Source organism: Spermophilus citellus (genome assembly GCF_964194105.1).
Source record: "Spermophilus citellus genome assembly, chromosome: 6".
In the NCBI taxonomy this organism is placed as follows: Eukaryota; Metazoa; Chordata; class Mammalia; order Rodentia; family Sciuridae; genus Spermophilus; species Spermophilus citellus.
Window position 1 is genome coordinate 108124728 of NC_138187.1, and position 26816 is coordinate 108151543.

General features: G+C 36.8%; 1 protein-coding gene across 1 annotated transcript in view; it reads left to right on the forward strand.

Annotated features, from left to right (window-relative positions):
• The window catches only part of CATSPERE (catsper channel auxiliary subunit epsilon), a gene marked incomplete at both ends in the record, with an annotated part of 194608 nt that overhangs the window by 113071 nt on the left and 54721 nt on the right, over window positions 1-26816 (forward strand). The window contains one exon of the mRNA XM_081298205.1: window positions 11790-12232. Coding sequence (XP_081154331.1) covers window positions 11790-12232 — 443 coding nt within the window. The remainder of the gene's footprint in view (window positions 1-11789; window positions 12233-26816) is intronic.

Here is a 26816-nt window from a genome sequence, read left to right on the forward strand (position 1 = left end):
CCCCACATCCTTACCAAAACTTATTATTACTTGTATTCTTGATAATTGCCATTCTGACTGGAGTGAGATGAAATCTTAGAGTAGTTTTGATTTGCATTTCTCAAATTACGAGAGATGATGAACATTTTTTCATGTTTGTGGATTGGTTGTATTTCTGGTTCTGCAAAGTGTCTGTTCAGTTCCTTAGCCCATTTATTGATTGGTTTTTTGTTTTTTGTTTTTGTTTTTTGGGGGTTTTTTTTTAATGTTAAGTTTTTTTTAGTTCTTTATAGATCCTGGAGATTAGTACTCTGTCTGAGGTGCATATGGTAAAGATTTTTTTCCTATTCTGTAGGCTCTCTCACCATGTTATTGATTGTTTCCTTTATTGAGAAGAAGCTTTTTAGTTTGAATCCATCCCATTTGTTGATTCTTGATTTTATTTTTTGTGCTTTAGGAATCTTGTTCAGGAACTCAGGTCCTAAGCCAACATGATGAAGATTTGGGCCTACTTTTTCTTCTATTAGGTGCAGGGTCTCTGTTCTAATGTCTAAGTCTTTGATCCACTTTGATTGATTTTCATTCAGGATGAGAGATAGATGTTCAATTTCATTTTACATATGGATTTCCAGTTTTTCCAGCAGCATTTATTGAAGAGGTTATATATTCTCTAATGTATGTTTTTGGCACCTTTGTCTAGTATGAGATAACCATATTTATGTGGGTTTGTCTCTGTGTCTTTTACTCTGTACCATTGGTCTACATGTCTATTTTGGTACCAATACCATGCCATTTTTGTTACTATTGCTTTGTAATATAGTTTAAGGTCTGGTTTTGTGATGCCTCCTGCTTTACTCTTCTTGCTAAGGACTGCCTTGACTATTCTGGGTCTCTTATTTTTCCAAATGAATTTCATGATTGCTTTTTCTAGCTCTATGAAGAATGTCATTGGGATTTTTATAGGAATTGAATTAAATCCATTGAACAGTTTTGGTAGTAAGGCCATTTTGACTATATTAATTCTGCCTATCCAAGAGCATGGGAGATCTTTCCATTTTCTGAGGTCTTCTTTAATTTCTTTATTTAATGTTCTGTAGTTTTCGTTGTAGAGGTCTTCCACCTCTTTTGTTAGATTGATTCCCAAGTATTTTATTTATTTTTTTAGGCTATTGTGAATGGGTGTTTTTTCTAATTTCTCTTGCAGTGGATTCATTGCTAATATATAGAAATGCATTTGGTTTATGGGTATTAATTTTATATCCTGCTACTTTGCTAAGTTCATTTATGAGTTCTAGAAATTTTCTGGTGGATTTTTTTGGATCTTCTAAATATAGAATCATGTCATCAGCAAATAATGATAGTTTGAGTTCTCCTCTTCCTGTGCATATTCTTTTAATTTCTTTTGTCTGTCTGTTTGCTCTGGCTAGAGTTTCAAGGACTATGTTGAATAGAAGTGGTGAAAGAGGACACCCCTGTCTTGTTCTAGTTTTTAGAGGGAATGCTTTTAATTTTTCTCCATTTAGAATAGTATAGACCTTGGGCTTATCATAGAGATAGTAGAACTAGAGATAGCTTTTACAATGTTTGGGTATGTTTCTACTATCTCTAGTTTTTCTAGTGTTTTGAACATGAAGAGGTGCTGTACTTAATCAAATGCTTTCTTATCATTTATTGACATAATCATATGATTCTAGTCTTTTAGTCTATTGATGTGATGAATTACATTTATTGATTTCCATATGTTGACCCAATATTGCATCCCATTTGATCTGAAGTTTTCTTTCTTTGATATATCTGTCTGGTTTTGGAATCAGGGTGAATCAACCTCATCGAATGAGTTTGATAGGGTTCCCTCCTTTTCTATTTCATGGAATAATTTGAGGAGTATTGGTATTAATTTTTCTTTTTTTGTTTACTTATTTTTTTATTGGTTGTTCACAACATTACAAAGCTCTTGACATATGATATTTCATACATTAGATTCAAGTGGGCTATGAACTCCCAATTTTTACCCCAAATGCAGATTGCAGAATCACGTCGGTTACACACCCACAATTTTACATAATGCCCTATTAGTAATTGTTGTATTCTGATACCTTTCCTATCCTCTACTATCCCCCCTCCCCTTCCCTCCCATCTTCTCTCTCTACCCCATCTACTGTAATTCATTTCTCTCCTTGTTTATTTTCCCATTCCCCTCACAACCTCTTATATGTAATTTTGTATAGCAATGAGGGTCTCCCTCCATTTCCATGCAATTTCCCTTTTCTCTTCCTTTCCTTCCCATCGAATGTCTCTGTTTAATGTTAATCTTTTTTTCCTGCTCTTCCTCCCTGCTCTGTTCATAGTTGCTCTCATTATATCAAAGAAGACATTTGGTATTTGTTTTTTAGGGATTGGCTAGCTTCACTAAGCATAATTTGCTCTAGTGCCATCCATTTCCCTGCAAATTCCATGATTTTGTCATTTTTTAGTGCTGCGTAATACTCAATGGTGTATAAATGCCACATTTTTTTATCCATTCATCTATTGAAGGGCATCTGGGTTGGTTCCACAGTCTAGCTATTGTGAATTGTGCTGCTATGAACATCGATATGGCAGTATCCCTGTAGTACGCTCTTTTAAGGTCTTCAGGGAATAGTGGTATTAATTTTTCTTTAAAGGTCTTATAGAACTCAGCTGAGAATATATCTGGTCCCAGACTTTTTTTGGTTGGTAATTTTTTGACAGTGTCTTCTATTTCCTTGCTTGAATTGATCTGTTCAAATTGTGTATGTCCTCCTGATTCAGTTTAGGTAGATCATATGCCTCTGGAAATTTGACTGTGTCTTCAAGATTTTCTATTTTATTGGAGTATAAATTTTCAAAATAGTTTCTAATTATCTTCTGTATTTCAACAGTGTCTGTTATGATATTTCTTTTTCATCATGAATTTTAGTAATTTGAGTTTTCTCTCTCCTTTTCATTAGGGTGGTTAAGGGTTTATCAATTTTATTTATTTTTTTCAAAGAACCAGCTTTTTATTTTGTCAATTTTTTAATTGTTTCTTTTGTTTCAATTTTATTGATTTCAGCCCTGATTTTAATTATTTCCTGTCTTCCACTACTTTTGGTATTGGTTTGTTTTAGAACTTTGAGATGTAATGTCAGTTCACTTATTTGTTGCCTTCTTATTCTTTTAATTAACAAGCTCAATGCAATGAACTTTCCTCTTAACATAGTCTTCATACTGTCCCAGAGATTTTGATATGTTGTATCAGAGTTCTCATTTACCTCTAAGAATTTTTTTTATCTCCTTCCTGATATCTTCTGTTATCTGTGCATTATTCACTAATGTATTTTTTAGTATCCAGGTGTTGGAGTAGTTTCTATTTTTTATTTTACCATTAATTTCCAATTTCATTCCATTATGGTCAGAAAGAATGCAAGGTAGTATCTCTATTTTTTAATATTTGCTAAGACTTGCTTTTTGGCATAACATATGGTCTATTTTAGAGAAAGATCCATGTGCTTCTGAGAAAAAGGTATATTCACTTGTTAATGGATAAAATATTCTTTATATGTCTGTTAAGTTATTGGTTGTATTATTGAGTTATATGGTTTCTTTGTTTAGTTTTTGTTTGGAAGATCTGTCCAGTAGTGAGAGAAGTATGTTAAAGTCACCCAGTGTTATTGTGTGGTGGTCCATTTGATTCTTGAAATTGAGAAGGTCTTGTTTGATATACATAGATTCTCCATTGTTTGGGGTATAGATATTTATGATTCTTATGTCTTGTTGATGTACGATTCCCTTAAGCAGTATGAAATGACTATCTTTGGTTTGAATTCCACTTTATCTGATATGAGGATGGAAACTGCTTGTTTCTGCAGTCTATGTGAGTGGTATGTTTTTTCCCAACCTTTCACCTTCAGTCTGTGGATGTATTTTCCTATGAGATGAGTCTCTTGAAGGCAGCATATTGTTCGATCTTTTTTTAAAAGCCAATCTGCCAGTCTATGTCTTTTAATTGATACGAGTTTAGTCCATTAACATTCAGGGTTATTACTCAAATATGGTTTGTATTCCCAGTTATTTTGATTTATTTTTGGTTTTGAATTTGACTTTCTCTTTTGATTGGATTTTTCTCTCATTTCGGATTTTCATTGTTGTTTTTCATTTCCTCCTTATGGAATATTTTGCTGAGAATGTTCTGTAGTATAGGCTTGCTAGTGGTAAATTGGCTTTTTGTTATTATTGTTGTTTGTTTGTTTCTTTGTTTTAGATATTCAATTTTTAGTTTGTAGTTGGACACAATACCTTTATTTATTTATTTATTTTTTTTTTTTTTATGTGATGCTGAGGATTGAACCCAGGGCCTTGCACGTGCTAGGAGAGCACTATACCCCTGAGCCACAACCCCAGCCCATGATAATTTGTTTTAACTTTTGTTTATCATGGAAGGTTTTTATTTCATCATTAAATCCGAAGCTTAATTTTGCTGGATGTAACATTCTTGGTTGGCATCCATTTTATTTCAGTGTTTGGTATATGTTGTTCCAGGATCTCCTAGCTTTGAGGGTGTGGATTGAGAAAACTGCTAAAATTCGAATATATGTAATCTGAAACTTTTTTCTTGTGGCTTTTAAAATTCTATCCTTATTCTGTATGCTAGGCATTTTCATTATTATGTGCCTTGGTTTGGATCTGTTGTAGTTTTGTACATTTGGTGTCCTATAAGCCTCTCGTTTGAGAAATTTTCTGATATTATTTCATTGAAGAGATTGTGCATTCCTTTGGTTTGTATTTTTATGCCTTCCTCTAACCCATTAATTTTTAGATTTGGTCTTTTCATGTTATCCCATAATCCTTGGACATTCTGTTCATGGTTTCTTATCATCTTCATTGCGTGGACAACTTTATTTTCAAGATTATATATTTTGTCTTCATTGCCTGAGGTTCTGTCTTCCAAGTGATTTAATCTGTTGGTGATGCTTTCTATTGATTTTTAAATTTAGTTTATTGTTTTCTGTATTTTAATGATTTCTGTTTAATATTTTTTCAGAGTCTCTATCTCTTTCTTGAAGTTATTTTTCCTCTTTATTTGCTCTCTTTGTTGGAGTGATCAATTATTGCCTGTATTTGCTCTCTAATCTCTTTGTTGGATTGCCTGTAACGCCTCTCTTATATTTTTCTGTGTTTCACAGATCATTTTAATTATGTGCATTTTGAACTCCTTTTCTGACATTTCATCTACTGTACTGTCAATAGATTCTATTATTGTAGCATTTCGGTTTGTTTGGGGCATTTTCTTCCTTTGTTTTTGTCATGTTGTTCATGTGTCTTCCTCTCTAGTAGTGTGGATCTGAGGTAGTATGGTTTCTACGCTCTAATCTTATAGTGTTCCTGCAGGTTACCAATACCTCACCTCCAGTGTAACCAGGACTGCAGGGACCTTGGTGATGGTCTTCCAGGTCCTGGCTATTGTCCTAGACAGAAGCATTGACCCATGTTTTTCAAAAACCTCTATGTTGCTCTTCCAGAGGTAAGTTTGCAGTCATCTTGCATGACCTGTCAGCAGCATTTGAAACAGCTCAGTATGGCCTTTTCTTTTTTTTCACTTGACTTCTAGGAAATAATTGGGGTTCTTTTGTGTGTGATGTTGGTGGAAGAGTCTTCCTTCTACTTCACTGGTTATTTCTCCTCAGCCTCTTTTTTATCCTGGTCATCATGATTCCTAAATGGAGAAGCATCTTTAGAGTTTGGTCTTCAGATGTCTGAGCTATGTTTACATTCACTTTTTGCCCTGCAGCTGGGACCCCAACCTGATCTCCTTACTTCTCTTTCTAATTGCCTCCTGATACCTTTGCTTAGATGACAAATGGGCATCTCAAACTTCACATATCCAAAAATGAGTTCTTGACCCCTCATCCCAACTTCAGCCTGCTCCTTTTACTGTCCTCCTCATCCAGCAAATGGCAGTTATATTTTTTCAGTCCTATAGGCCACAAATCTTGACCTCATCCTTGAATTCTCCTCCTTCTCATCCCAAAGCCAATCCATTGGTGAATCCTGTTGGATTTATCTAAAAGGTGTTGTTGTTTGTTTGTTTTAAATATTTAATTTGAAAACTAACCATTTTTTTTTTGCTGCTCCCAGTCCAATCCCCATCCTTTCTAGCCCATATATGCAGTAGATTTTATGAAGTCTCTATTACCATTTGTTATGATTTGTATCTAGAATGTGTGTGTGTGTGTGTGTGTGTCCCGTCCCGTCCCCCCAATCTTCCCCCCTCCAGCAAGATCAAGCAATATCTAGAATGTTGCAAGTATAGACCCCCCTGTAGCAAGTTTCAAACCAAGTGGATTTGTTGACAGCTAAATGGAATACTGAGAAGTGTAACCTACTTGGAAGAAGGAGGTCCCCCAGGGCATGCCCTGAAGGAGTTAATCCTCTCCTTAGCTCCTCCCCACTCCCCAATTCCTGACTACCATGAACTGAGAAGTTCTGCCATCCCTTCTGCCATGGTGTTTCTATCTTGGAGTCGTCAACCATGGATTGAATTCTCTAAAACCATGAGCTAAAATAAATCTTTCTTCCTTTAAATTTTCTTCTCAAGTATTTTGGTCACAGCAATAAAAGCTGACTAACACAGAAATTTATATCAAGAAGTAGGGTCATTGCTGTGACTATACCTGACCATGTAGTATATTTTGGAACTAGTTTATGGGAGGAGTTTGAAAAATTTTGCAGATGGAGGCTGGAGAAGCCTTATAATGTTGTAAGCAGAGCTTAATGGACTATTCTGATGTAATCTTGGAAGATCAGAATGCCAACAGGAATGTGGACAGTAAAGATTGTGTTCATGAAGTTTCATATGGAAAGGAAGACTCTATTAGGACTAGAGGCCATTTATTTTACACTTTGGCAAAGAAGTTGTCTACATTTTATCCATATCCTGAGACTTTGTGTAAGACCAAATTTTCAAAGTGATGAACAATTAATCTGGCTGAGAAATTTTCAAGGCATCACAGCATTCAGGTGGTGGGGTGGGTATTTCTGAAAACTTTTAACCAGGTTTCCTGTGAGGATTAGGAGCAAAAAGCAGAAGAGAAGGATTTGAAAAATTTGCAGTATGGCCAGAAAAAAAAATGCACATAAAATTGGGGCCAAGAAAGATGTGATTGTTGAAGAGATTAGCCCACTGAAGAGACACCAAGGACTTTTCAAAGAGACAATAGAAAAGATGCCTTGAGGGAATTTCAAGAATCAACACGAATCCTCCCACCCCTGCCCCATATCATAGGCTCAAGGGCATAAAACAGAAAACTCATTTGAAAGGTTTTGTTTTAAGAGATAACACAGGGATGCATAGAAAATTATTTCCCCAGGATTTGTTTCATCAGAGGCTAGTGGAGCCATGGTTCAAAGGGTACTGGATACTGTTTGAGCTGGTGGTAGACCTTTGCATCATCCACATAGTGTTGATTTTGCAAAAATGCAAAATACTGGAATTATGGACCATGGAGGCCTCCACCAAGATTTCAAAGGAAGGTCTGGGAGACCAAGCAATGTGTGTCAGGATTGGCATCCCTATAAGAAGTCCCAGAGAGGATTGATTCATGAAGCTGTGAAAGTAAAGTCAAAGCTGCAGTGGAGATACCAGGAATTAAGAGATACCAGGAATGTGAAATATCTACTGAAGAAAGCTTCAGGAAATGAGCAGAGCCAGGTCAAGAGAAGCCATGAGGGCTGCAAATAGCAAAGCCATAAATGTGGGGTTGCCTCATATCTTTGGATCCCACATCTCACTATGTAAAGGAAAATTTCTAAGCTGATTCGAAGCTGCAAAGCCTGAGTTAAAGTGTAAAAGACCGGGCATTGTAAAGTTTCCAAGCTGCAGGGCTTGGGTTAAAAAGTGAAAGACTAGGTATTGTTAAAATTCCCCTGCTACCCCCAAAACCTGTAATCCCTGTAGCTGTTAGGACAATACCCGAACTGCCCAGTAAATATTCCTCCTGATCCTCTGGTTGTTTAATAGCTAAGGGCTCTGAGTAGCTCGGCACGTAGGCATCCAGGCCCCAAAACCAATCAGTTTGAATGTGTACCCCGCTTAGAAGTGACCAATCACCCCTGCCCAGCCTGTTCCCGCCACTGAATGTACTAATCATGTCTCAGAGTTGTTGTTCAAGTTTCCCACGCCTCATGATGATTTGTTCTGATGTATGCAAAGCCCCCGCCCTCTCCAAAAAGTGTACTTAAGCTCTGCTTGACCTCTGCTCTGGGCTCTGGGCTGCTCTATCTTCCTGAGTGAGCCTGGAACCTCAGCATGCTGAATTAATAAATCCCCTTTGCCAATTGCATGAAGTCAGTCTCTTGTGTGGTCTCTTCCTCTGGCGCTTTGCCGGACCCTTACAACTACTATGTGCCCCAGATGCTGGATACAGAGATATGAGACTTGTTTGTCCTGCTGGGTTTCAGCCTTGATTTGGTCTCATCTCTCCTTTCTATGTCCCTGGGAATGTTTGCTCTGTGCCATTGTATGTTGGATTTATGTAGCTTGCTTTAGGAACTCACAGTTAAGAGTTTGCCTTGAGTCTCAGAGGAGACTTTGGATTAGGATTTTTTGTTAGGTCGGTGGTGGCGACTTAGTGGCAACTTAGAACAAAGCATCCCCTGCCGGAAAAGAACATCAATCAGATGCCGGCGGAAATGCCTGTCAATCAGCCAGATCTTCTGACTAACGCCTGTCAATCAGCAGGACTCCCTGGCCAATCCTGGAGTTCAGCCAATTCCCCTGACCAACTCCAAGGGGGCAAGGGACTCTAAGAACACCTTTTCCTGTCCCAAGCCCTTCCCTTCCTGCTGTAAGCCCCATAAAAGTCCAGTCCGGTTGAGCTTCCACGCGGTTTCTCCTCAGACCCTTCCCCGTCCCCTCTGTGGGTCTGATCGAGCCTGGGAGTGATATCTCAATAAAGCCTGTTCAGCGGCCCTTTTAAATCTGCCTCCTTTGGTCGCTGCCTGCCCCGCCTGATCTGACATTTTTGAGAATACAGGAATTATTAAGTTTACAGGGATTCTTGGAGATGGACTGAATGCACTTTGCATTGTAAGATAGGCATGAGCCTTTGGGGGATCACAGCAAAATGTTACAGTTTTGATGAGAAATGTCCCCCAAAGTCTCATGTTGTAAGCATAGACCCCAGTGCAGCAAGTTTCAGAGGTGAGTCTTTTAGACAATGATTGGATCATGAGAGCTCCTGAATAACTGAATACAATATCAGAGAGTATAACCAATTGAAGGAAGTAAACTATTGTGGGCTCACCCTGGGTAGGTTTATCTTCTCCCCAGCTCCTTCCCCCACCCACCCACCCTACTTCCCCCACTTTCCAACTGCCACAAGCTGAGCAGATTTCCTCCTCCATGCCATCCTGCCATGATGTTTCTGCCTTGGAACTAGCTGACCATGGACCGAATCCCCTAAAATTATGAACCAAAATAAATCTTTCCTCCTCTAAGTTGTTCTTGTCAGGTATTTTCATCACAGTGGTGAATACTGTCTCTTGCATCCCCATCCTCCACCAAATTATAGTCCATCCAAACCAGAGTGAGACTCTAAAGTATATGTTAAATCATTTTACTCCTCTGCTTAAAACTCTTACTAAGGGTGGGGTTGTAGCTCAGTGGTAGAGCACTTGCCTAGCATGTGTGAGGCACTGGGTTCAATTCTCAGCACCGCATATAAATAAATAAAGTCCATTGACAATTAAGAAAATTTAAAAAAAAAACCCTCTTGCTAGGCTTCCTATTTCACTCAATAAATCCAAAACTCTTACCATGGTCTGAAAATCTGTAAGTGATCTGATCCCTGGACTCAGAAGCTGTTGTCATTATCAGTTCTCCATATCTGCTTTCTCTTTATAATTTTGGTGATCTGTGGCTGCTTCTTAAATGGAATAACTAGGGTATTTGTTTTTAGTCTTTTTCTGCCTTCATTTAAAGCTATAAACAAGAAGAAAGCTATGACTTCACTATAAATTCTTCATCCCATCAGAATTTACATATAGTATTCTTATTGTCATTTTCTTCTAAACATTCTTAATTTTCTTTGGTTATTTAATAATATTTTTAAGTCAGCAGTGTGATCTGCAAAAGGAAATGTGCTATGAACACTTATAGGAAAAGCCTTTAATCAAGATTTATGGGATCAGAAAATAAGGTGTGGAGGAACTGAGTTCTAAATTGAAACAAGGGGTAGAGCATAGATACTAGGAAAATGGAGTTACTGACTGAATGAGGGATTGAGGGAGCATTCCAAACTGAGAACACAGCACATGAAAAAAGGACTGTTGGCAGAAAGAACATGTCTGATTTGTTGAACTGAAATTAATTCAATGTGAGTAATAAAGCATGGGGCAAAAAGTGGCAAGAGAAAAACCTTGCTGCATAAATAGGGACCAAGGCTAGGGGTGTGCCTCAGTGGTAGAGGCATGTTTAGCATACATGAAGATCTGGGTATAATCCCTACCATTGAAAATTAGAGAGACCATATTGGTAAGCAATTTGGATAATAAATATATTCTTAAAACCATATATGGTTTTATTTTATGAGGTTTTAAATATTAGCTATCATTACAGTGTATGTATTCTACAATTACTTTTTCATTCAACAAAGAGTATATCATGTCATTCTCCCACATTGCATCTATTTCTGATTAGGTAACTTTGATCAGGACATAATTTATGGCAATGTATTAAAATGTTAATTACTTAGTTTCCAAATGTAAGGTGCATAGGCACAACATATCCCTGATCCTATGGACCCATCCATCTTCCTCCTGTCAACCAGTCATCTCTGGTGTCCTCTGAAAACACCTCTAGAGGCATACCTAAAAGAAGATATTCCCCTAAAGGGTATACAAGAGAATGTCACATCTTGAAAGAAAAAACAGTCCAACTATTCTTTTACTTACCCATATGGCAACAAAACCAAAGAGGGTAAGACACTCACACTCCATGACCTGCTCTGTCCTATGCACAACACTCTATTAAGGGAGGGAAAGTTGGTTATTACCTGCTATGAGTGAACCTCTAGAGGAGGGCTTTGCTTTATACCATTCCTACTCACTCTCACTCCTATTCCTTTACTCTAATTATATTAGTCTGCTAGGGTTGCCAACAAAATACTGTAGGCTAGGTGGCTTGAACAATAGAAATTTATTTTCTCACATCTCTGTCAGTCAGAGATCAAGGTAGTGTCAGGACTAGATTCCTGTGAGACCTCTATTCTGGCTTGCAAACAGCCACTTCCTCACTGTGTCCTCACATAGATTTTCTTCTCTGTGGGCACAGAGAGAGATCCCAGGGTACTCTTCCTCTTACAAGGACCTGTGTCCTTGTAAGGGACTTCATTTAATCTTAATTACCACCTTAAAGGACCTACCTCCAAATATAGTCATAATAGGGATTAAGGCTTCAACATATGAATTTAAGGGAAACCCAAATCAGTCTATAACATAATCCTTCCTAATAATACTATTCTTGCCATGGTCTTACTATTACTTGATACATTTAATTCCACATCTTTTTCCCCTATGTAAATGATGCATATTATCACATATCTGGAGATACAGTACATATAAGGAGAAAATGGTTTCTAGAAGTAGGAAAGAAGTTCTCTAATGCAATGTCAAGTTATGATTCATGATTCCACTCTCTAATTTTCTCAAAGTATATGAAGAGTCATTATGAAAAAAATATTTAATTAAAAGTACATTTAAATAAAACAGTCTTATATTTGCTTAGAATAAAAAAACTTGTCTCTTTTTTTCAGATTATTATGGAAACATTGTGGTAAAAATGGAAAACAATATAATGTTTTATTTCAAGATTAATATTAGAAAAGCAGTAAAGCTACATTCATGGACACCTAAAACGACAAAATCATTATTGTTGATTGGTACATCTACTCAAGTATGTCTTGCATATGTTCTTGATGATGGCACAGTACAATTAAAAGAATATCCCTTAGATCTGGAAGTAAAAAGTGTAACTCACCTTGAAAAAGATAACTGCCCATACAGGGCATTTCATAATAATATTTCCCATATGTTTTACTTTCTGGACAAGGGAAGTGTCCTGTCCATTTGGGCTCAAATAGTTTATCCAGAAAACTTTGGTCTACATATTATAATGGAACAATATGGCCCAAAAATATTAGAATGGAAACAAAGCATTAATTATGAAATTGCCTTAGGACACTGCTCTAAAAGTCTGGTAAGTAAATATTTTAATTTTCTTTATTTGATTGTAATAAATACAAATGTATAATATTAACATTTTTACACATAGATTTTTATTCTAGATTTAGCTGGGGAAATGTTGAAACATATATATGTTTTTTAATAAATTACAATGTGATAAATCATCAATTCCTGAACCACAGTTTTTACTTTCAATATTTAAGGCCTCGCCACCTAAAAACATCCTTTTCAAAACTCTTTTTTGTCACTTATATGTTCATTTCTGGCTTAGTCATTTTTAGGTGAATATCTGAGACTGGGTAAGTCATAAAGAATACAAATTTATGTACCTCTCAGTTCTAGAGGCTCCAAAGCTGCAAAGCATGGAGCTGGCATCTGGTGAGGATTTCTTCTGCATCATAACATGGTGGAGGGCAACACATGGCAAGACAGAGCTAGCTCAACTCTCTTCTTGTAAAGTTACTAATTTCATCATGGAGGTCTCATCATCATGAGCTCATCTAATCTTAATTACTTCCCAAAGGTCTCACCTCCAAATTACATTATTGTGAATTGGGGGATTATATTTCTAACAAACAAGCTTTTAGGAGACACACTTAAACCAAAGCTTGCCCTGCCCCAGCTCTTTTTGTAGAGTTCTGTTATGTATTATAGTATAACAACCACCTTAAAACTAATGGCTTCCAATAACAACCAGTTCAATTCTGTAGGTCAGTCATTAGGCTCTGAGTAGCTGAGCTGTTCTGCTTGTTTCATCTGGGCCCACTCATGTGGCTCTAGTCATCTGGTTGTTCATCTAGGACCGGATGATCAAAGACAGCCTTATTGACATGTCATGTGATTGGTGTTAGTACTAACATGTTAGTCTAAAGAGGCCTCAGTCCCCTGCTCCACACAGTTTCTCAGTCCTGGCTCCTTTATGTGGCAGTCTCAAGGCAATGTGCAAAGACAAGCAAAAGGTATAAGAACTCCTGGGGTCTAGGTTTGACCACATTCTATTGGTCAAAGCAAGTCACAAAGCCAGCTCTAATTCACAAGATGGGGAAATAGAATCTACCTCTTATACAGTAATAACAATATTACACTGTAAAGAAATGTGTACACAGGAATGGGGGGAATTATTACAGTCATCTTTGGAAATAATCTACCATCATAGGTATCAATATACTGTATATATTATTTTATATACTGCTTTTCCAATTAATGTTATAACATGAACAGGTGACATCTTCAGTTTCTTCGCAAGCACTGTATAACAGTGGCAGTTTTTGTTCCCTATTCCTTTTTTTTAGACACAGCTTCTTCAAGCATATACATTTATGCTTTATATATATATATATATATATATATATATATATATATATATATATATATATTTTAGTTGTAGATGGGCACAATACCTTTATTTTATTTAGTTTGGTTTTCGTGTGGTGCTGAGAATTGAGCCCAGTGCCTCACATTTGCTAGATAAGCGCTCACTCTACCACTGAGAGACATCTCCAGCCCCAATAGTGGACATCTTATGTAATACAATGGAATGGAAAATGTTTCGTTAATTCCAAAGTCAGTTAAAGCAGGGAATCATTGTGTGTGTGTGTGTGTGCGTGTGTGTGTGTGTGTATAATGTCATACACACACACACACCTCACACATAAACATTTCATGTTACCTGAAATAAATGAATGCACATTAGTCTATTTTTAATAGAGGACCAAAATCTTTTCTTTGAACTCAGTCTTTTTGAAGTTCCTCGTCTCTTTTCTTACATTACTCGTAATGCATATCTGTGAGTTCCTATTTCAGTTTCTTTGATAAAAAGAAAATTTCAAAAGCATGTAAAGATACTCACAAAGAAGTGAAAGTTGTAGACTTTTATAATTTTTCCCACTCTTCCACCGTCAGCTCTTGTTCTTTTTTTTTTTTATTGGTTGTTCACAACATTACAAAGCTCTTGAACATATGATATTTCATACATTAGATTGAAGTGGGTAATGAACCCCCAATTTTACCCAAAATGCAGATTGCAGAATCACGTCGGTTACACATCCACAATTTTACATAATGTCCTATTCGTAATTGTTGTATTCTGCTACCTTTCCTATCCCCTACTATCCTCCCTCCCCTCCCCTCCCATCCTCTCTCTCTACCCCATCTACTATAATTCATTTCTCTCTTTGTTTATTTTCCCATTCCCCTCACAACCTCTTATATGTAATTTTGTATAGCAATGAGGGTCTCCCTTCATTATGCAATATTCCTTTTCTCTCCCTTTCCCTCCCATCTTATGTCTCTGTTTAAAGTTAATCTTTTCTTCCTGCTCTTCCTCCCTGCTCTGTTCTTAGTTGCTCTCATTATATCAAAGAAGACATTTGGTATTTGTTTTTTAGGGATTGGCTAGCTTCACTAAGCATAATCTGCTCTAGTGCCATCCATTTCTCTGCAAATTCTATGATTTTGTCATTTTTATTGCTGCATAGTACTCCATTGTGTATAGATGCCACATTTTTTTAACCATTCATCTACTGAAGGGCATCTGGGTTGGTTCCACAGTCTAGCTATTGTGAATTGTGCTGCTATGAACATCGATGTGGCAGTATCCCTGTAGCATGCTCTTTTAAGGTCTTCAGGGAATAGTACGAGAAGGGCAATAGCAGAGTCAAATGGTGGTTCCATTCCCAGCTTTCCCAGGAATCTCCAAACTGCTTTCCAAATTGGCCGCACCAATTTGCAGTCCCACCAGCAATGTACAAGTGTACCCTTTTCTCCACATCCTCTCCAGCACTTGTTGTTTGACTTCATAGTGGCTGCCAATCTTACTGGAGTGAGATGGTATCTTAGGGTGGTTTTGATTTGCATTTCTCTGACTACTAGAGATGGTGAGCATTTTTTCATGTACTTGTTGATTGATTGTATGTCCTCCTCTGAGAAGTGTCTGTTGAGGTCCTTGGCCCATTTGTTGATTGGGTTATTTGTTATCTTATTGTTTAATTTTTTGAGTTCTTTGTATACTCTGGATATTAGGGCTCTATCTGAAGTGTGAGGAGTAAAAATTTGTTCCCAGGATGTAGGCTCCCTGTTTACCTCTCTTATTGTTTCTCTTGCTGAGAAAAATGTTTTTAGTTTAAGTAAGTGCCATTTGTTGATTCTTGTTTTTAACTCTTGTGCTATGGGTGTCCTATTAAGGAATTTGGAGCCCGACCCCACAATATGTAGATCGGAGCCAACTTTTTCTTCTATCAGATGCAGAGTCTCTGATTTGATATCAAGCTCCTTGATCCATTTTGAGTTAACTTTTGTGCATGGCGAGAGAAAGGGATTCAGTTTCATTTTGTTGCATATGGATTTCCAGTTTTCCCAACACCATTTGTTGAAGATACAATCCTTCCTCCATTGCATGCTTTTAGCCCCCTTATCAAATATAAGATAGTTGTAACTTTGTGGATTAGTCTCTGTGTCCTCTATTCTATACCATTGGTTTTGGTACCAGTACCATGCTGTTTTTGTCACTATTGCTCTGTAATATAGTTTGAAATCTGGTATCGCTATACCGCCTGATTCACACTTCCTGTTGAGAATTGCTTTTGCTATTCTGGGTCTTTTATTTTTCCATATGAATTTCATGATTGCTTTATCTATTTCTACAAGAAATGCCATTGGGATTTTGATTGGCATTGCATTAAACCTATAGAGAACTTTTGGTAATATCGCCATTTTGATAATGTTAGTTCTGCCTATCTATGAACAGGGTATATTTTTCCATCTTCTAAGATCTTCTTCTACTTCTCTCTTTAGGGTTCTGTAGTTTTCATTGTATAAATCTTTCACCTCTTTTGTTAGGTTGATTCCCAAGTATTTTATTTTTTTTTGAGGATATTGTGAATGGAGTGTTTTTCCTCATTTCCGTTTCAGAAGTTTTGTTGCTGATATACAGAAATGCCTTTGATTTATGCGTGTTGATTTTATATCCTGCCACTTTGCTGAATTCATTTATTAGTTCTAGTAGTTTTTTTATAGACCTTTTTGGGTCTTCTAGGTATAGAATCATGTCATCTGCAAATAGTGATAATTTAAGTTCTTCTTTTCCTATTTTTATGCCTTTAATTTCTTTCATCTGTCTAATTGCTCTGGCCAGTGTTTCAAGAACTATATTGAATAGAAGTGGTGATAGAGGGCATCCCTGTCTTGTTACAGATTTTAGAGGGAATGCCTTTAACTTTTGTCCATTCAGAATGATGCTAGCCTGAGGCTTAGCATAGATAGCTTTTACAATGTCAAGGTAAGTTCCTGTTATCTCTAGTTTTTCTAATGTTTTGAACATAAAGGGATGCTGTACTTTGTTGAATGCTTTTTCTGCATCTATCGAGATGATCATATGGTTCTTATCTTTAAGTCTATTGATGTGGTGAATAACATTTATTGATTTCCGTATATTGAACCATCCTTGCATCCCAGGGATGAATCCTACTTGATCATGGTGCACAATTTTTTTGATGTGTTTTTGTATTCGATTCGCCAGAATTTATTGAGGATTTTTGCATCTAGGTTCATTAGAGATATTGGTCTGTAGTTTTCTTTCTTTGGGGTGTCTTTGCCTGGTTTCGGAATCAGGGTGATGTTGGCCTCATAGAATGAATTTGGAAGTTCTCCCTCTTTTTCTATTTCCTGAAATAACTTGAAAAGTATTGGTATTAATTCTTCTTTAAAGGTTTTGTAAAACTTCGCTGTATACCCATCCGGTCCAGGGCTTTTCTTGGTTGGTAGTCTTTTGATTGCTTCTTCTAGTTCATCTATTGATATTGGTCTGTTCAAATTGTGTGTATCCTCCTGACTCAGTCTGGGCAAATCATATGATTTAAGAAATTTATCGATGTCTTCACTATCTTCTATTTTATTGGAATATAGGTTTTCAAGATAATTTCTAATTGTCTTCTGTATTTCTGTAGCATCTGTTGTGATATTGCCTTTTTCATCCCGTATGTTAGTAATTTGAGTTCTCTCTCTTCTTCTCTTCGTTAGCATGGCTAAAGGTCTGTCGATCTTATTTATTTTTTCGAAGAACCAACTTTTAGTTTTGTTAATTTTTTCAATAGTTTCTTTTGTTTCCATTTCATTGATTTCTGCTCTGATTTTAATTATTTCTTGCCTTCTGCTACATTTGCTGTAGTTTTGCTCTTCCTTTTCTAGGGCTTTGAGAGGAAGTGTGAGGTCATTTATTTGTTGGTTTTTTTCTTTTTTTGAGGAATGACCCCAGGCGATGAATTTTCCTCTTAAAACTGCTTTCATTGTGTCCCATAGATTCCAATATGTTGTGTCTGTATTTTCATTTATCTCTAAGAATTTTTTGATTTCCTCCTTTATGTCTTCTGTAACCCATTGATCATTCAGTAACATATTGTTCATTTTCCATGTGATGTAGGATTTTTCCTTCCTTCTTTTATCATTGATTTCCAGTTTCATTTCATTATGATCAGATAAAATGCATGGTATTATCTCCACCCCTTTATATTTACTGAGGGTTGCCCTATGGCATAATATATGGTCTATTTTTGAGAAGGATCCATGTGCTGCTGAGAAAAAAGTATATCCATTTGATGATGGTTGATATATTCTATATATGTCAGTTAAGTCTAGGTTATTGATTGTGATATTGAGTTCTATAGTTTCTTTATTCAACTTTTGTTTGGAGGATCTGTCCAATGGTGAGAGAGGTGTGTTGAAGTCACCCATAATTATTGTGTTGTGGTCTATTTGATTCTTGAACTTGAGGAGAATTTGTTTTATGAATGTCGCAGCACCATTATTTGGTGCATAAATATTGATAATTGTTATGTCTTGTTGGTGAATGGTTCCTTTTAACAGTATATAATGTCCTTCTTTATCCCTTTTGATTAACTTAGTCTTGAAGTCGATTTTATTCGATATGAGGATGGCCACCCCTGCTTGCTTACGAGGACCGTGTGCATGGTATATTTTTTCCGATCCTTTCATCTTCAGCCTGTGTATGTCTTTTCCAATCAGATGTGTCTCCTGGAGGCAGCATATTGTTGGATTTGTTTTTTTAATCCATGATACCAGCCTATGTCGCTTTATTGGAGAGTTTAAGCCATTAACATTCAGAGTTACTATTGATATATGGTTTGTACTTCCATCCATGTTTGATTATTTATCCATTTTTTTAAAAATTTAGTTTGTTTCTCCATGATTATCTTTCCCCTCGCCCTCTGTCTTTACCGAGGCACTTCCCACTGATGGTTTTGGTTATTGTTTTTCATTTCTTCCTTGTGTAGTGTTTTGCTCAAAATGCTTTGCAATGCTGGTTTTCTGGCTGCAAATTCTTTTAACTTTTGTTTATCATGAAAGATTTTTATTTTGTTGTCATACCTGAAGCTTAATTTTGCTGGATACAGAATTCTTGGTTGGCATCCATTGTCTTTCAGTGTTTGAAATACATTGTTCCATGACCTTCTTGCTTTCAGTATCTGTGATGAAAAATCTATTGTTAACCTTATTGGTTTACCCCTGAATGTAATCTGTCTCCTTTCTCTTGTAGCTTTTAATATTTTCTCTTTGTTCTGTATATTGGATATCTTCATAACAATGTGTCTTGGCGTTGGTCTACTGTGATTTTGTGTGCTCGGTGTCCTGTATGTATCTTCAATTTGTATATCCGTTTCCTTTTTTATTTCTGGAAAGTTTTCTGTAATTATTTCATTCAGCAGGTTACTCATTCCCTTGGTTTGAATCTGTGTACCTTCTTCTATCCCAATAACTCGTAAGTTTGGTTTTTTTATGTTATCCCATAACTCTTGGATGTTTTTCTCGTGATTTTTTACCAGGCTTTCTGAGTTGGCTAGACTCTTTTCAAGATGATATATTTTGTCTTCATTATCTGACGTTCTGGTTTCTACTTGCTCCACTCTGTTAGTGATACTCTCAATTGAGTTTTTAATTTGGTTTATCGTTTCCTTCATTTCTAAAATTATTGTTTGATTATTTTTTATAATCTCTATCTCCTGATAAAGATGCTTAACTTCTTCTTTTATCTGTTTATGTAATTCATTCTCAATGTGTTCTTTCGCTGCTTGAATTTTCTGTCTTGTATCCTCTTTAAGGTTCCATTCCATCTGTCTAAGGTGTTCCTTGAGTTCTTTATATGACCATTTTTCTGATGACTCTAAGTCCTCCTGAATATTTAGGCTGTCCTGCATTATTTGTACTCCTTTTCTTCCTTGCTTTTTGAAGCTGCTCATGTTACTTCTTGTTCTGTTTGACTGCTGAGTTACTGTTTACTCCTATAAATTTATTTGATGCTTGGGAGGAAAGGTATTAGAAGGGAAGGGAAGAAGTCACTAAAGAGAATGAGAGTAAGCAGGTAGAATTCAAGGAAGGGGGGATAAGATAATTGAAAAGAAATGAAAAGACAAAAGAAGAAAAAAATAGGAAATAAAAAAAGAAAAAAATTTTTGTAAAAAAAAAATTTAAAAAAACAACAAGAAAGAAAAATGAAAGAAAAACCCAAATCAAAAAAAAGAGAAAAGAAAAAAAACACACACAAAAAAAAATTAATAAATGCAGTCTTAGAGTTTGATTAACTTCTCTTCCAGTAGGTGGCGCTGTGCCCACCAGGCCAAGTTTCTCCTGTCAATACGCGGGAACCAATCACTGTGCAGCAGCTCCTCCCAGACTGGGCGAGTCTCCAATCCTGAGTGCCTAGGGCCTCCTCTTGTGTCTAGTCACTTCCCACTTTTCCTCTAGCCAGGCCCCTCTCACGGGTGCAGCTCACCACAATACTGGCTTCACGCCAGGTCTGCTGCTTCCGGGAGCCCTGTTTTCATGAACGACTGGGCACACTCTTCCAGTTTGCCATTCCCTCAGACCCTAAGTTTGTAGAGCTTGGGGCTGAGAATCCTCAGTGAATTTTACTTGCCCTCCGGTAGCCACGCCCCCGGTAGCTGGTGCAAGAGACCTCAGCTGTCAGCCCTGGTGGGAGCGGTAGTTCCGCACCGTGGGTCCCGCGCCACCTCTGATTCCCTCTGTCTGGCTATGCGCTCACGGGAGAGCTGGGAGGGGCCCTTACGGGAGAGCTGGGAGGGACTCTTAAGGTTTCCCGATGTGTGGAGAGGGAAGGCTAGGGAATTACACACCTGTAGCCGCAGGTTTCAATGAAGTTATCTCCTCCGCCGCAGTCTGATGACGTCAGTTCTCTGCCATGGTGGTATCTCTTGCAAATGGTGACAGTTGGTTTCCCTTTGCCGGGTGACCAATGCAACGGGTGGGTCCTGACTGTCTCTCCCAAGCCCCGTTTCAAACCTGTGGCCACTACCTATGAAGGCTCAGTAGGCATTTACCTCCGTAGGATCAGAAGGGCTGACCAGTTGTTTCAGCTGGATGGATTAGTGCTGAGTCACAGCTGTTTGTCTGCGGGAAGCAGGCGAACGGGAGCTTGAATTCAGCCGATCCGGGCTCAGTGTGTGTTCTGAGAGGCCCAGACTGTTCGCCCCAGATCCACGTCAGCTCAGCATTGCCTAGTGATCCTGAGCAAACAGATTTAGGTTGTTTACGACTCCCTATGCCTGCACAGCTGAAGAGGTCAGAGACTTGATCTCTCCGCGCCCGCCGCCATGTTGGAATCAGCTCTTGTTCTTACCTAATCTAGCCATTGCTTCAGTGACTTGCTTTATCAAACTCTTCCAGAGAAATCAATTTAGTTCCCCAGGGAAACACTCTACTTTCATTTTATTTTATACTCATTTAATCCATTTTCTTCAGAGTTTGGTATATGTTGTTCCACGATCTCCTGGGTTTGAAAGTCTGGGTTGAAAAATCTACTGAGATATGAATTGGTCTCCCCCTGTATGGGATCTGATTCCTCTCTTTTGCAGCTTTTAAGATTCTATCCTTATTCTGTATGCTAGGCATTTTCATTATAATGTGCATTGGTATAGATCTGTTGTAATTTTGTACATTTGGTGTCCTGAAAGCCTCTTGTATTTGGTTTTCCAATTCGTTCTTCATGCTTGGGAAATTTTCTAATATTATCTCATTGAAGAGATTGTACATTCCTTTGTTTTGAAACTCTGTGCCTTCCTCTATCCCAATAACTCTTTGATTTGGTCTTTTGATGCTGTCCCATAATTCTAGTTGTTCTGTGATGGTTTCTAACTTTCTTCACTGTGTGATCAACTTTATTTTCCAGATTGTATACTTTGTCTTCATTATCTAATGTTTTTTTCTTCCAAGTGATCTAGTCTGTTGGTTATGCTTTCTATTGAGTTTTTTATTTGGTTTATTGTAGCCTTCATTTCAATGATTTCTGACTGTTATTTTTTTCAAAGTCTCTATGTCTTTTTTAAAAATATTTTTTATAGTAGATGACACAATATTTTATTTTTATGTGGTGCTGAGGATTGAACCCATTGCCTCACACATGCTAGGCAAGCACTCTCCAACTGAACTACAAAGCCAGCCTTCTATCTCTTTCTGGAAGTAATCTTTTGCTACCTGTATTTGCTCACTTATCTCTTTTTTGGAGTGATCAATTTTTGCCTGGATTTGCTCATTTAGGTCATTCTTTAATTCACAGATCATTTTAATTATGAACCTTCTGAACCCCTTCTCTGACATTTCATCAACTTCGCTGTCCATGGGTTCTGTTATTATAGTGTCCTGGTTTGTTTAGGGCACTTTCCTCCCTTATTTTTTCATGTTGTCTATGTGTCTTCCTTTCTTGCAGTATGGATCTAAAATATTACAGTTTCTACCCTATATTCTTTTTATTTTTATGTGGTGCTGAGGATTGAACCCAGGGCCTCACATGTGCTAGGCAAGCATTCTACTGCTGAGCCACAACCCTAGCTCTCTTCTTGTAGTAGCTGTGCAGATTGTCTATACCTCACCTTGATGTTGGGCTTCCAGACCCTGCTGGTGTCCCTCAATGTATGCTACTGAATCTAAAGGTGGTGGCAGCCATAGCCAAGGTAACTTGAGATAATAGTTGAAGGGCCCCAAGATGGAAGATGGAAGCAATGTCTTACAGAGATGGGGCTGAAAGGGTGGACCTCACACTATCTTTTGGATGCCTGCTCAGAGATGCACCTGCTTCTAGACCCTGTTGTCCAAAAGTTAGGGGTTACGGTGTGGGGAAGGCTATGGCGGTGACTGCAGTGTCCCAAGCTGCAAGTGTTTTAGGCTTAGGCTCGCAGGTGGGAGGGGGGAAGGTACTTGGACCTACCCTGGATCTGGGTCCTATGCAAGTTGGTATGGGCAGATCTGGGCTGCTGGGCTTGACCTCCCGCAGTAGTCCGCTGGTTTGAAGAGGTGGTTCTGTGCCGCAGGCTGGGCTCAGGTAGGTGCCTGCAGGTGGAGGGGTGGACCCAGGCCTAATGTGAGCCTGGGTCCTGCGCAGGCTGGTGTGGGCGGACCTGGGCTTGGCCTGGCTTCCCACCATAGTCTGCTGGTCTGAAGAGGTAGTCCTGTGCCTCCGATGGGTGTATGCCCCACTGGTGGAGGGGATGGACCTGGACCTACTGTAAATCCTGGGTCCCGCGCAGGCTGGTGTCTTGACTATTTGTTTTCTATCTGTCCCCTTTGTTCTTTCTTTTTCCACTTTTTCTGCATTCTTTTTTTTATTTAATATTTTTATAATTCCATTATATTTTATGTGAGACATTTTAGCTATTGCTATTTGTTTTGTTGGTTGGTTGCTTTAGAATTTATGGTACATCTTCACTTACTTTCTGTCTACCTTCCAAACCAGCATATCACTTCATGTATAGTTTAAAAGCTTTGTAATGGTATACTTCCATTTTTTCAAGTCCTGTGTGCTATTGATGTCATAATGTATGAATATTTTCAGTGTTTATTGATGTCATACATTTGACTTCTACATATTTTATGAACTTCACAGTGCATTACTGTTATTTCTGCTTTACATAGTCAATTGTCTTTTCATAGAGACTTAATTAACAAAAAGCATTTTATATTGATGCATGAATTTGTTTTTTCAGACAGGGCCTCCCTGAGTTGCTGAGGTTGGCCTCAAACTTGCAGTCCTCCTGCCTCAGCCTTCCAAGTCACTGGGATTATAGGCATGCACCACTGTACCTGGTTAAAATTTAAAAATCTCCTTTAATTTTAACCTTTCTTTTGTCTTATATTTTAGATATATTCCCTATAAGTATCACATATTTGTGTTTTTTAATTTTTTTCTATTTTTATCCAATCTGAAATATTTGACTTTTATCCATAGTATTTAATCTATTTACATTCATTGCAATAAATGCCATATTTGGTGATTTGCCTTCCACTTATTTTATATTCTTTTTTTTCAATCTTTTTACATACCTTTTATCATTTCATTTTCCTCCTACTTCTATTTTAGCAGTTACATACTCTATATTTATAATCAGGTTTCCTTGGAAATTTTGACATAAATATTTAATTTATACAAGTCCAAATTTAAATATTTTACTCTTTCCCATACTCATGTTATCATAGTCATAGATTTTTAATCCTATTTTATTTTTATACTAGTAGATAATTTTATTATAATTTTATACAGCAGTGTGTATTTACCCTATCTTCAAAAAAAAAAATTGTGCCCCCATCCTGTATTTCTTTTCTTTTGCTTTAGGTACATAGCGAGCAGCTATTTGTGATTAAATACTCAATATTTTTTTGTCTGAAGACATATTCATTCTTGAAAAACATTTTTATGGCTATAGAGCACATTAAAAATATCATTTTTTTTTGGCCTGCATTGTTACTGTTGAGATATCACTTGTAATCTTAACTTTCATCCCTCAGAGAGCTTTTAAAATTTTGTTCTTTGCTTTCTGTAGCTTTACTGTAATGTGTATAGATTTGAGTTTCTGTACTTTTACACTGCTTAGAATTTCTTGGGCTACTTTAATATGTAGATCATCATTTTCATCAGATAGCTTGTCATATACTGTCTGTACCTCTTTCTCCTTCTTCTTCTCTTCTATAATATCAGTTAGTCATGTTAAACTTCCTCAATCAATTTCCCATGAGCCTTTAACTCTCTTTCTATATTGTTCATCCTTTCCTCTCTCTAGAATGTATTCCTATAGTTTCTTCTGATCAGTCTCCCACTTTAGAGCTTTTTTTTGTTGCTGCTGTTTTACTTAATTTTGGTTATGCCTAATCTGCTGCCAAAATTATATTTGACATTTAAAAAATTATTTTTTTATTAAAATTATAGTTGCGTACTCAATTTGATTGATTATTTTTAACTATTAAAAGATCTATTTATTGTTTTAAAATAAATACACTGACACATTTTATAGTTTCTTCAACAGTGGAGATATTTTCTTTTTCTTTTTTTTTTAATATCTTGATTTTATTTACTTATTTTTATGTGGTGCTGAGGATCGAACCCAGGGCCTTGCACATGCTAGGCAAGCACTCTATCACTAAGCCATAACCCCAGCCCCAGTCCAGATATTTTCAATTTTGTCATTTATTTCTGCAAAACCATTTCTTCATTATTTTTAAGTAGAGGATTGCATTCATAGAATATATTTTTAAATAGTACCATAATGTAGATATATTTTATTATGTAAAATAATATGCATATATGTAGGTTGAATTGCCAACCCAAATTTGAGCATAATTTTTCTCCTTTTTTTTTCTTCTTCTTCTGTGAAGAGCCTGTTTAGTTCCTTTGCCCATTTATCAATTGGGTTCTTTGTTTTTTTGTTATTGGGGGGGTTGATTTGGGGTGTGTGTGTGTGTGTGTGTGTGTGTGTGTGTGTGTGTTAAGTTTTTTGAGTTCTTTATATATCCTGGAGATTAATGCTGTATCTGAGATGCAGACGGCAAAGATATTTTCCCATTCTGTAGGCTCTCTCCTCATGCTCTTCGTTATTTCCTTTGCTATGAAGAAACTTTTTAGTTTGATAACATCCCATTTATTGGTTCTTAATTTTGCTTCCTGTGCTTTAGGATTCTTATTGAGGAATTTGGTTCCTAAGCTGATATGATGGAGCTTTGGGCCTACTTTTTCTTCTAGTAGATGCATGGTCTCTGGTCTAATGCCTAGATACTGGATCCACCTTGAGTCAAGTTTTGTGATTTAATTTCATTAGGGGTTTAATTTCATTTTGCTACATATGGATTTCCAGTTTTCTCAGCATCATTTGTTGAAAGGACTATCTTTTCTCCAATGTATGTTTATGATGCCTTTGTGTGGTACAAGATAACTATATTTATGTGAGTTTGTCTCTGTATCTTCTAGTCTGTTCCATTGGTCTTCTTGTCTGTTTTGTTAGCAATACCATGTTGTTTTATTACTATAGCTTTGTAGTGTAATTTAAGGGATGGTGTTATAATGCCTCTCACTTCACTTATGTTACTGAGGATTGCTTTGGCTATTCTGGGCCTCTTATTTTTCCAGGTGAATTTTGTGGCTGCTTTCTATTTCTATGAAGAACTACATTGGAATTTTAATAGGAACTGCATTAAATCTGTATAGTGCTTTTGAAAATATGGCCATTTTGACAATGTTAATTCTGCCTATCCAAGAACATAGGAGATCTTTCCATCTTCTAAGGTCTTCTTCAATTTCTTTCTTTAGTTTCTATAGTTTTCATTGTACAGGTTTGTTAGATTGATTTCCAAATTTTTTTTAGGTTATTGTGAATGGGATAGTTTTCCTAATTTCTCCTTCAGTTGACTTATCAGTGATTTATAGGAATACAGTTGATTTATGGGTGTTAATTTTATAACCTGCTACTTTACTGAATTTATTTATGAGTTCTAGAAGTTTTCTGATAAGAGTTTTGGGGGGTCTTCTAAATATGGAATTATGTTCTTAGCAAATAGGGGTAGTTTGAGTTCTTCTTTTCCTATTTGTATCCCTTTAATTTCTTTCTTCTGTTTAATTGCTCTGGGTAGAGTTTCCAGGACTATGTTGAATAGAAGTGGTGAAAGAGGGTATCCATGTCTTCTTCCAGTTTTGAGAGGGAATGCCTTCAGTTTTTCTCCATTTAGAATAATGTTAGCCTTGGGTTTAGCATATATAACTTTTACACTGTTGAGGCATGTTCCTACTGTTCCTAGTTTTTCCTAGTGTTTTGAGCATGAATGGATGCTGTATTTTGTGAAATGCTCTTTATGCATCCCTTGAGATAATCATGTGATTCTTATCTTTAAGTCTATTGATGTGGTGAATTACATTTATTGATTTCCATATATTGTACCAACATTGCACCCTGTTGAGCATAATTTAAATGACAAGAATAATCGAAGCTTGGAAACTATAGCTACATTTCACTAAAGACAACATAAAATTTTTGGTGCCTAATTATAAGCAAGAGCATTTTTGTAAGGTTACTTACAAAAAAGCAATACAGGGATATAACTATTTCCCTTAATATACTTTATAAATGTATGGCTTATTATTTTTTGCCTCTACTATAATGTATATTCTGTAAATGTTTTTTTTTTTTTAATGCTGAGCCAACAGCAACCTTATGGAATGCTAAAGATTGAAATGAAACATAATCCAGAGGGAAGAAAACAGGAAAAATATATGCAAAAGGCAGATTAACATTGTAAAAACTACTCAAAAACAA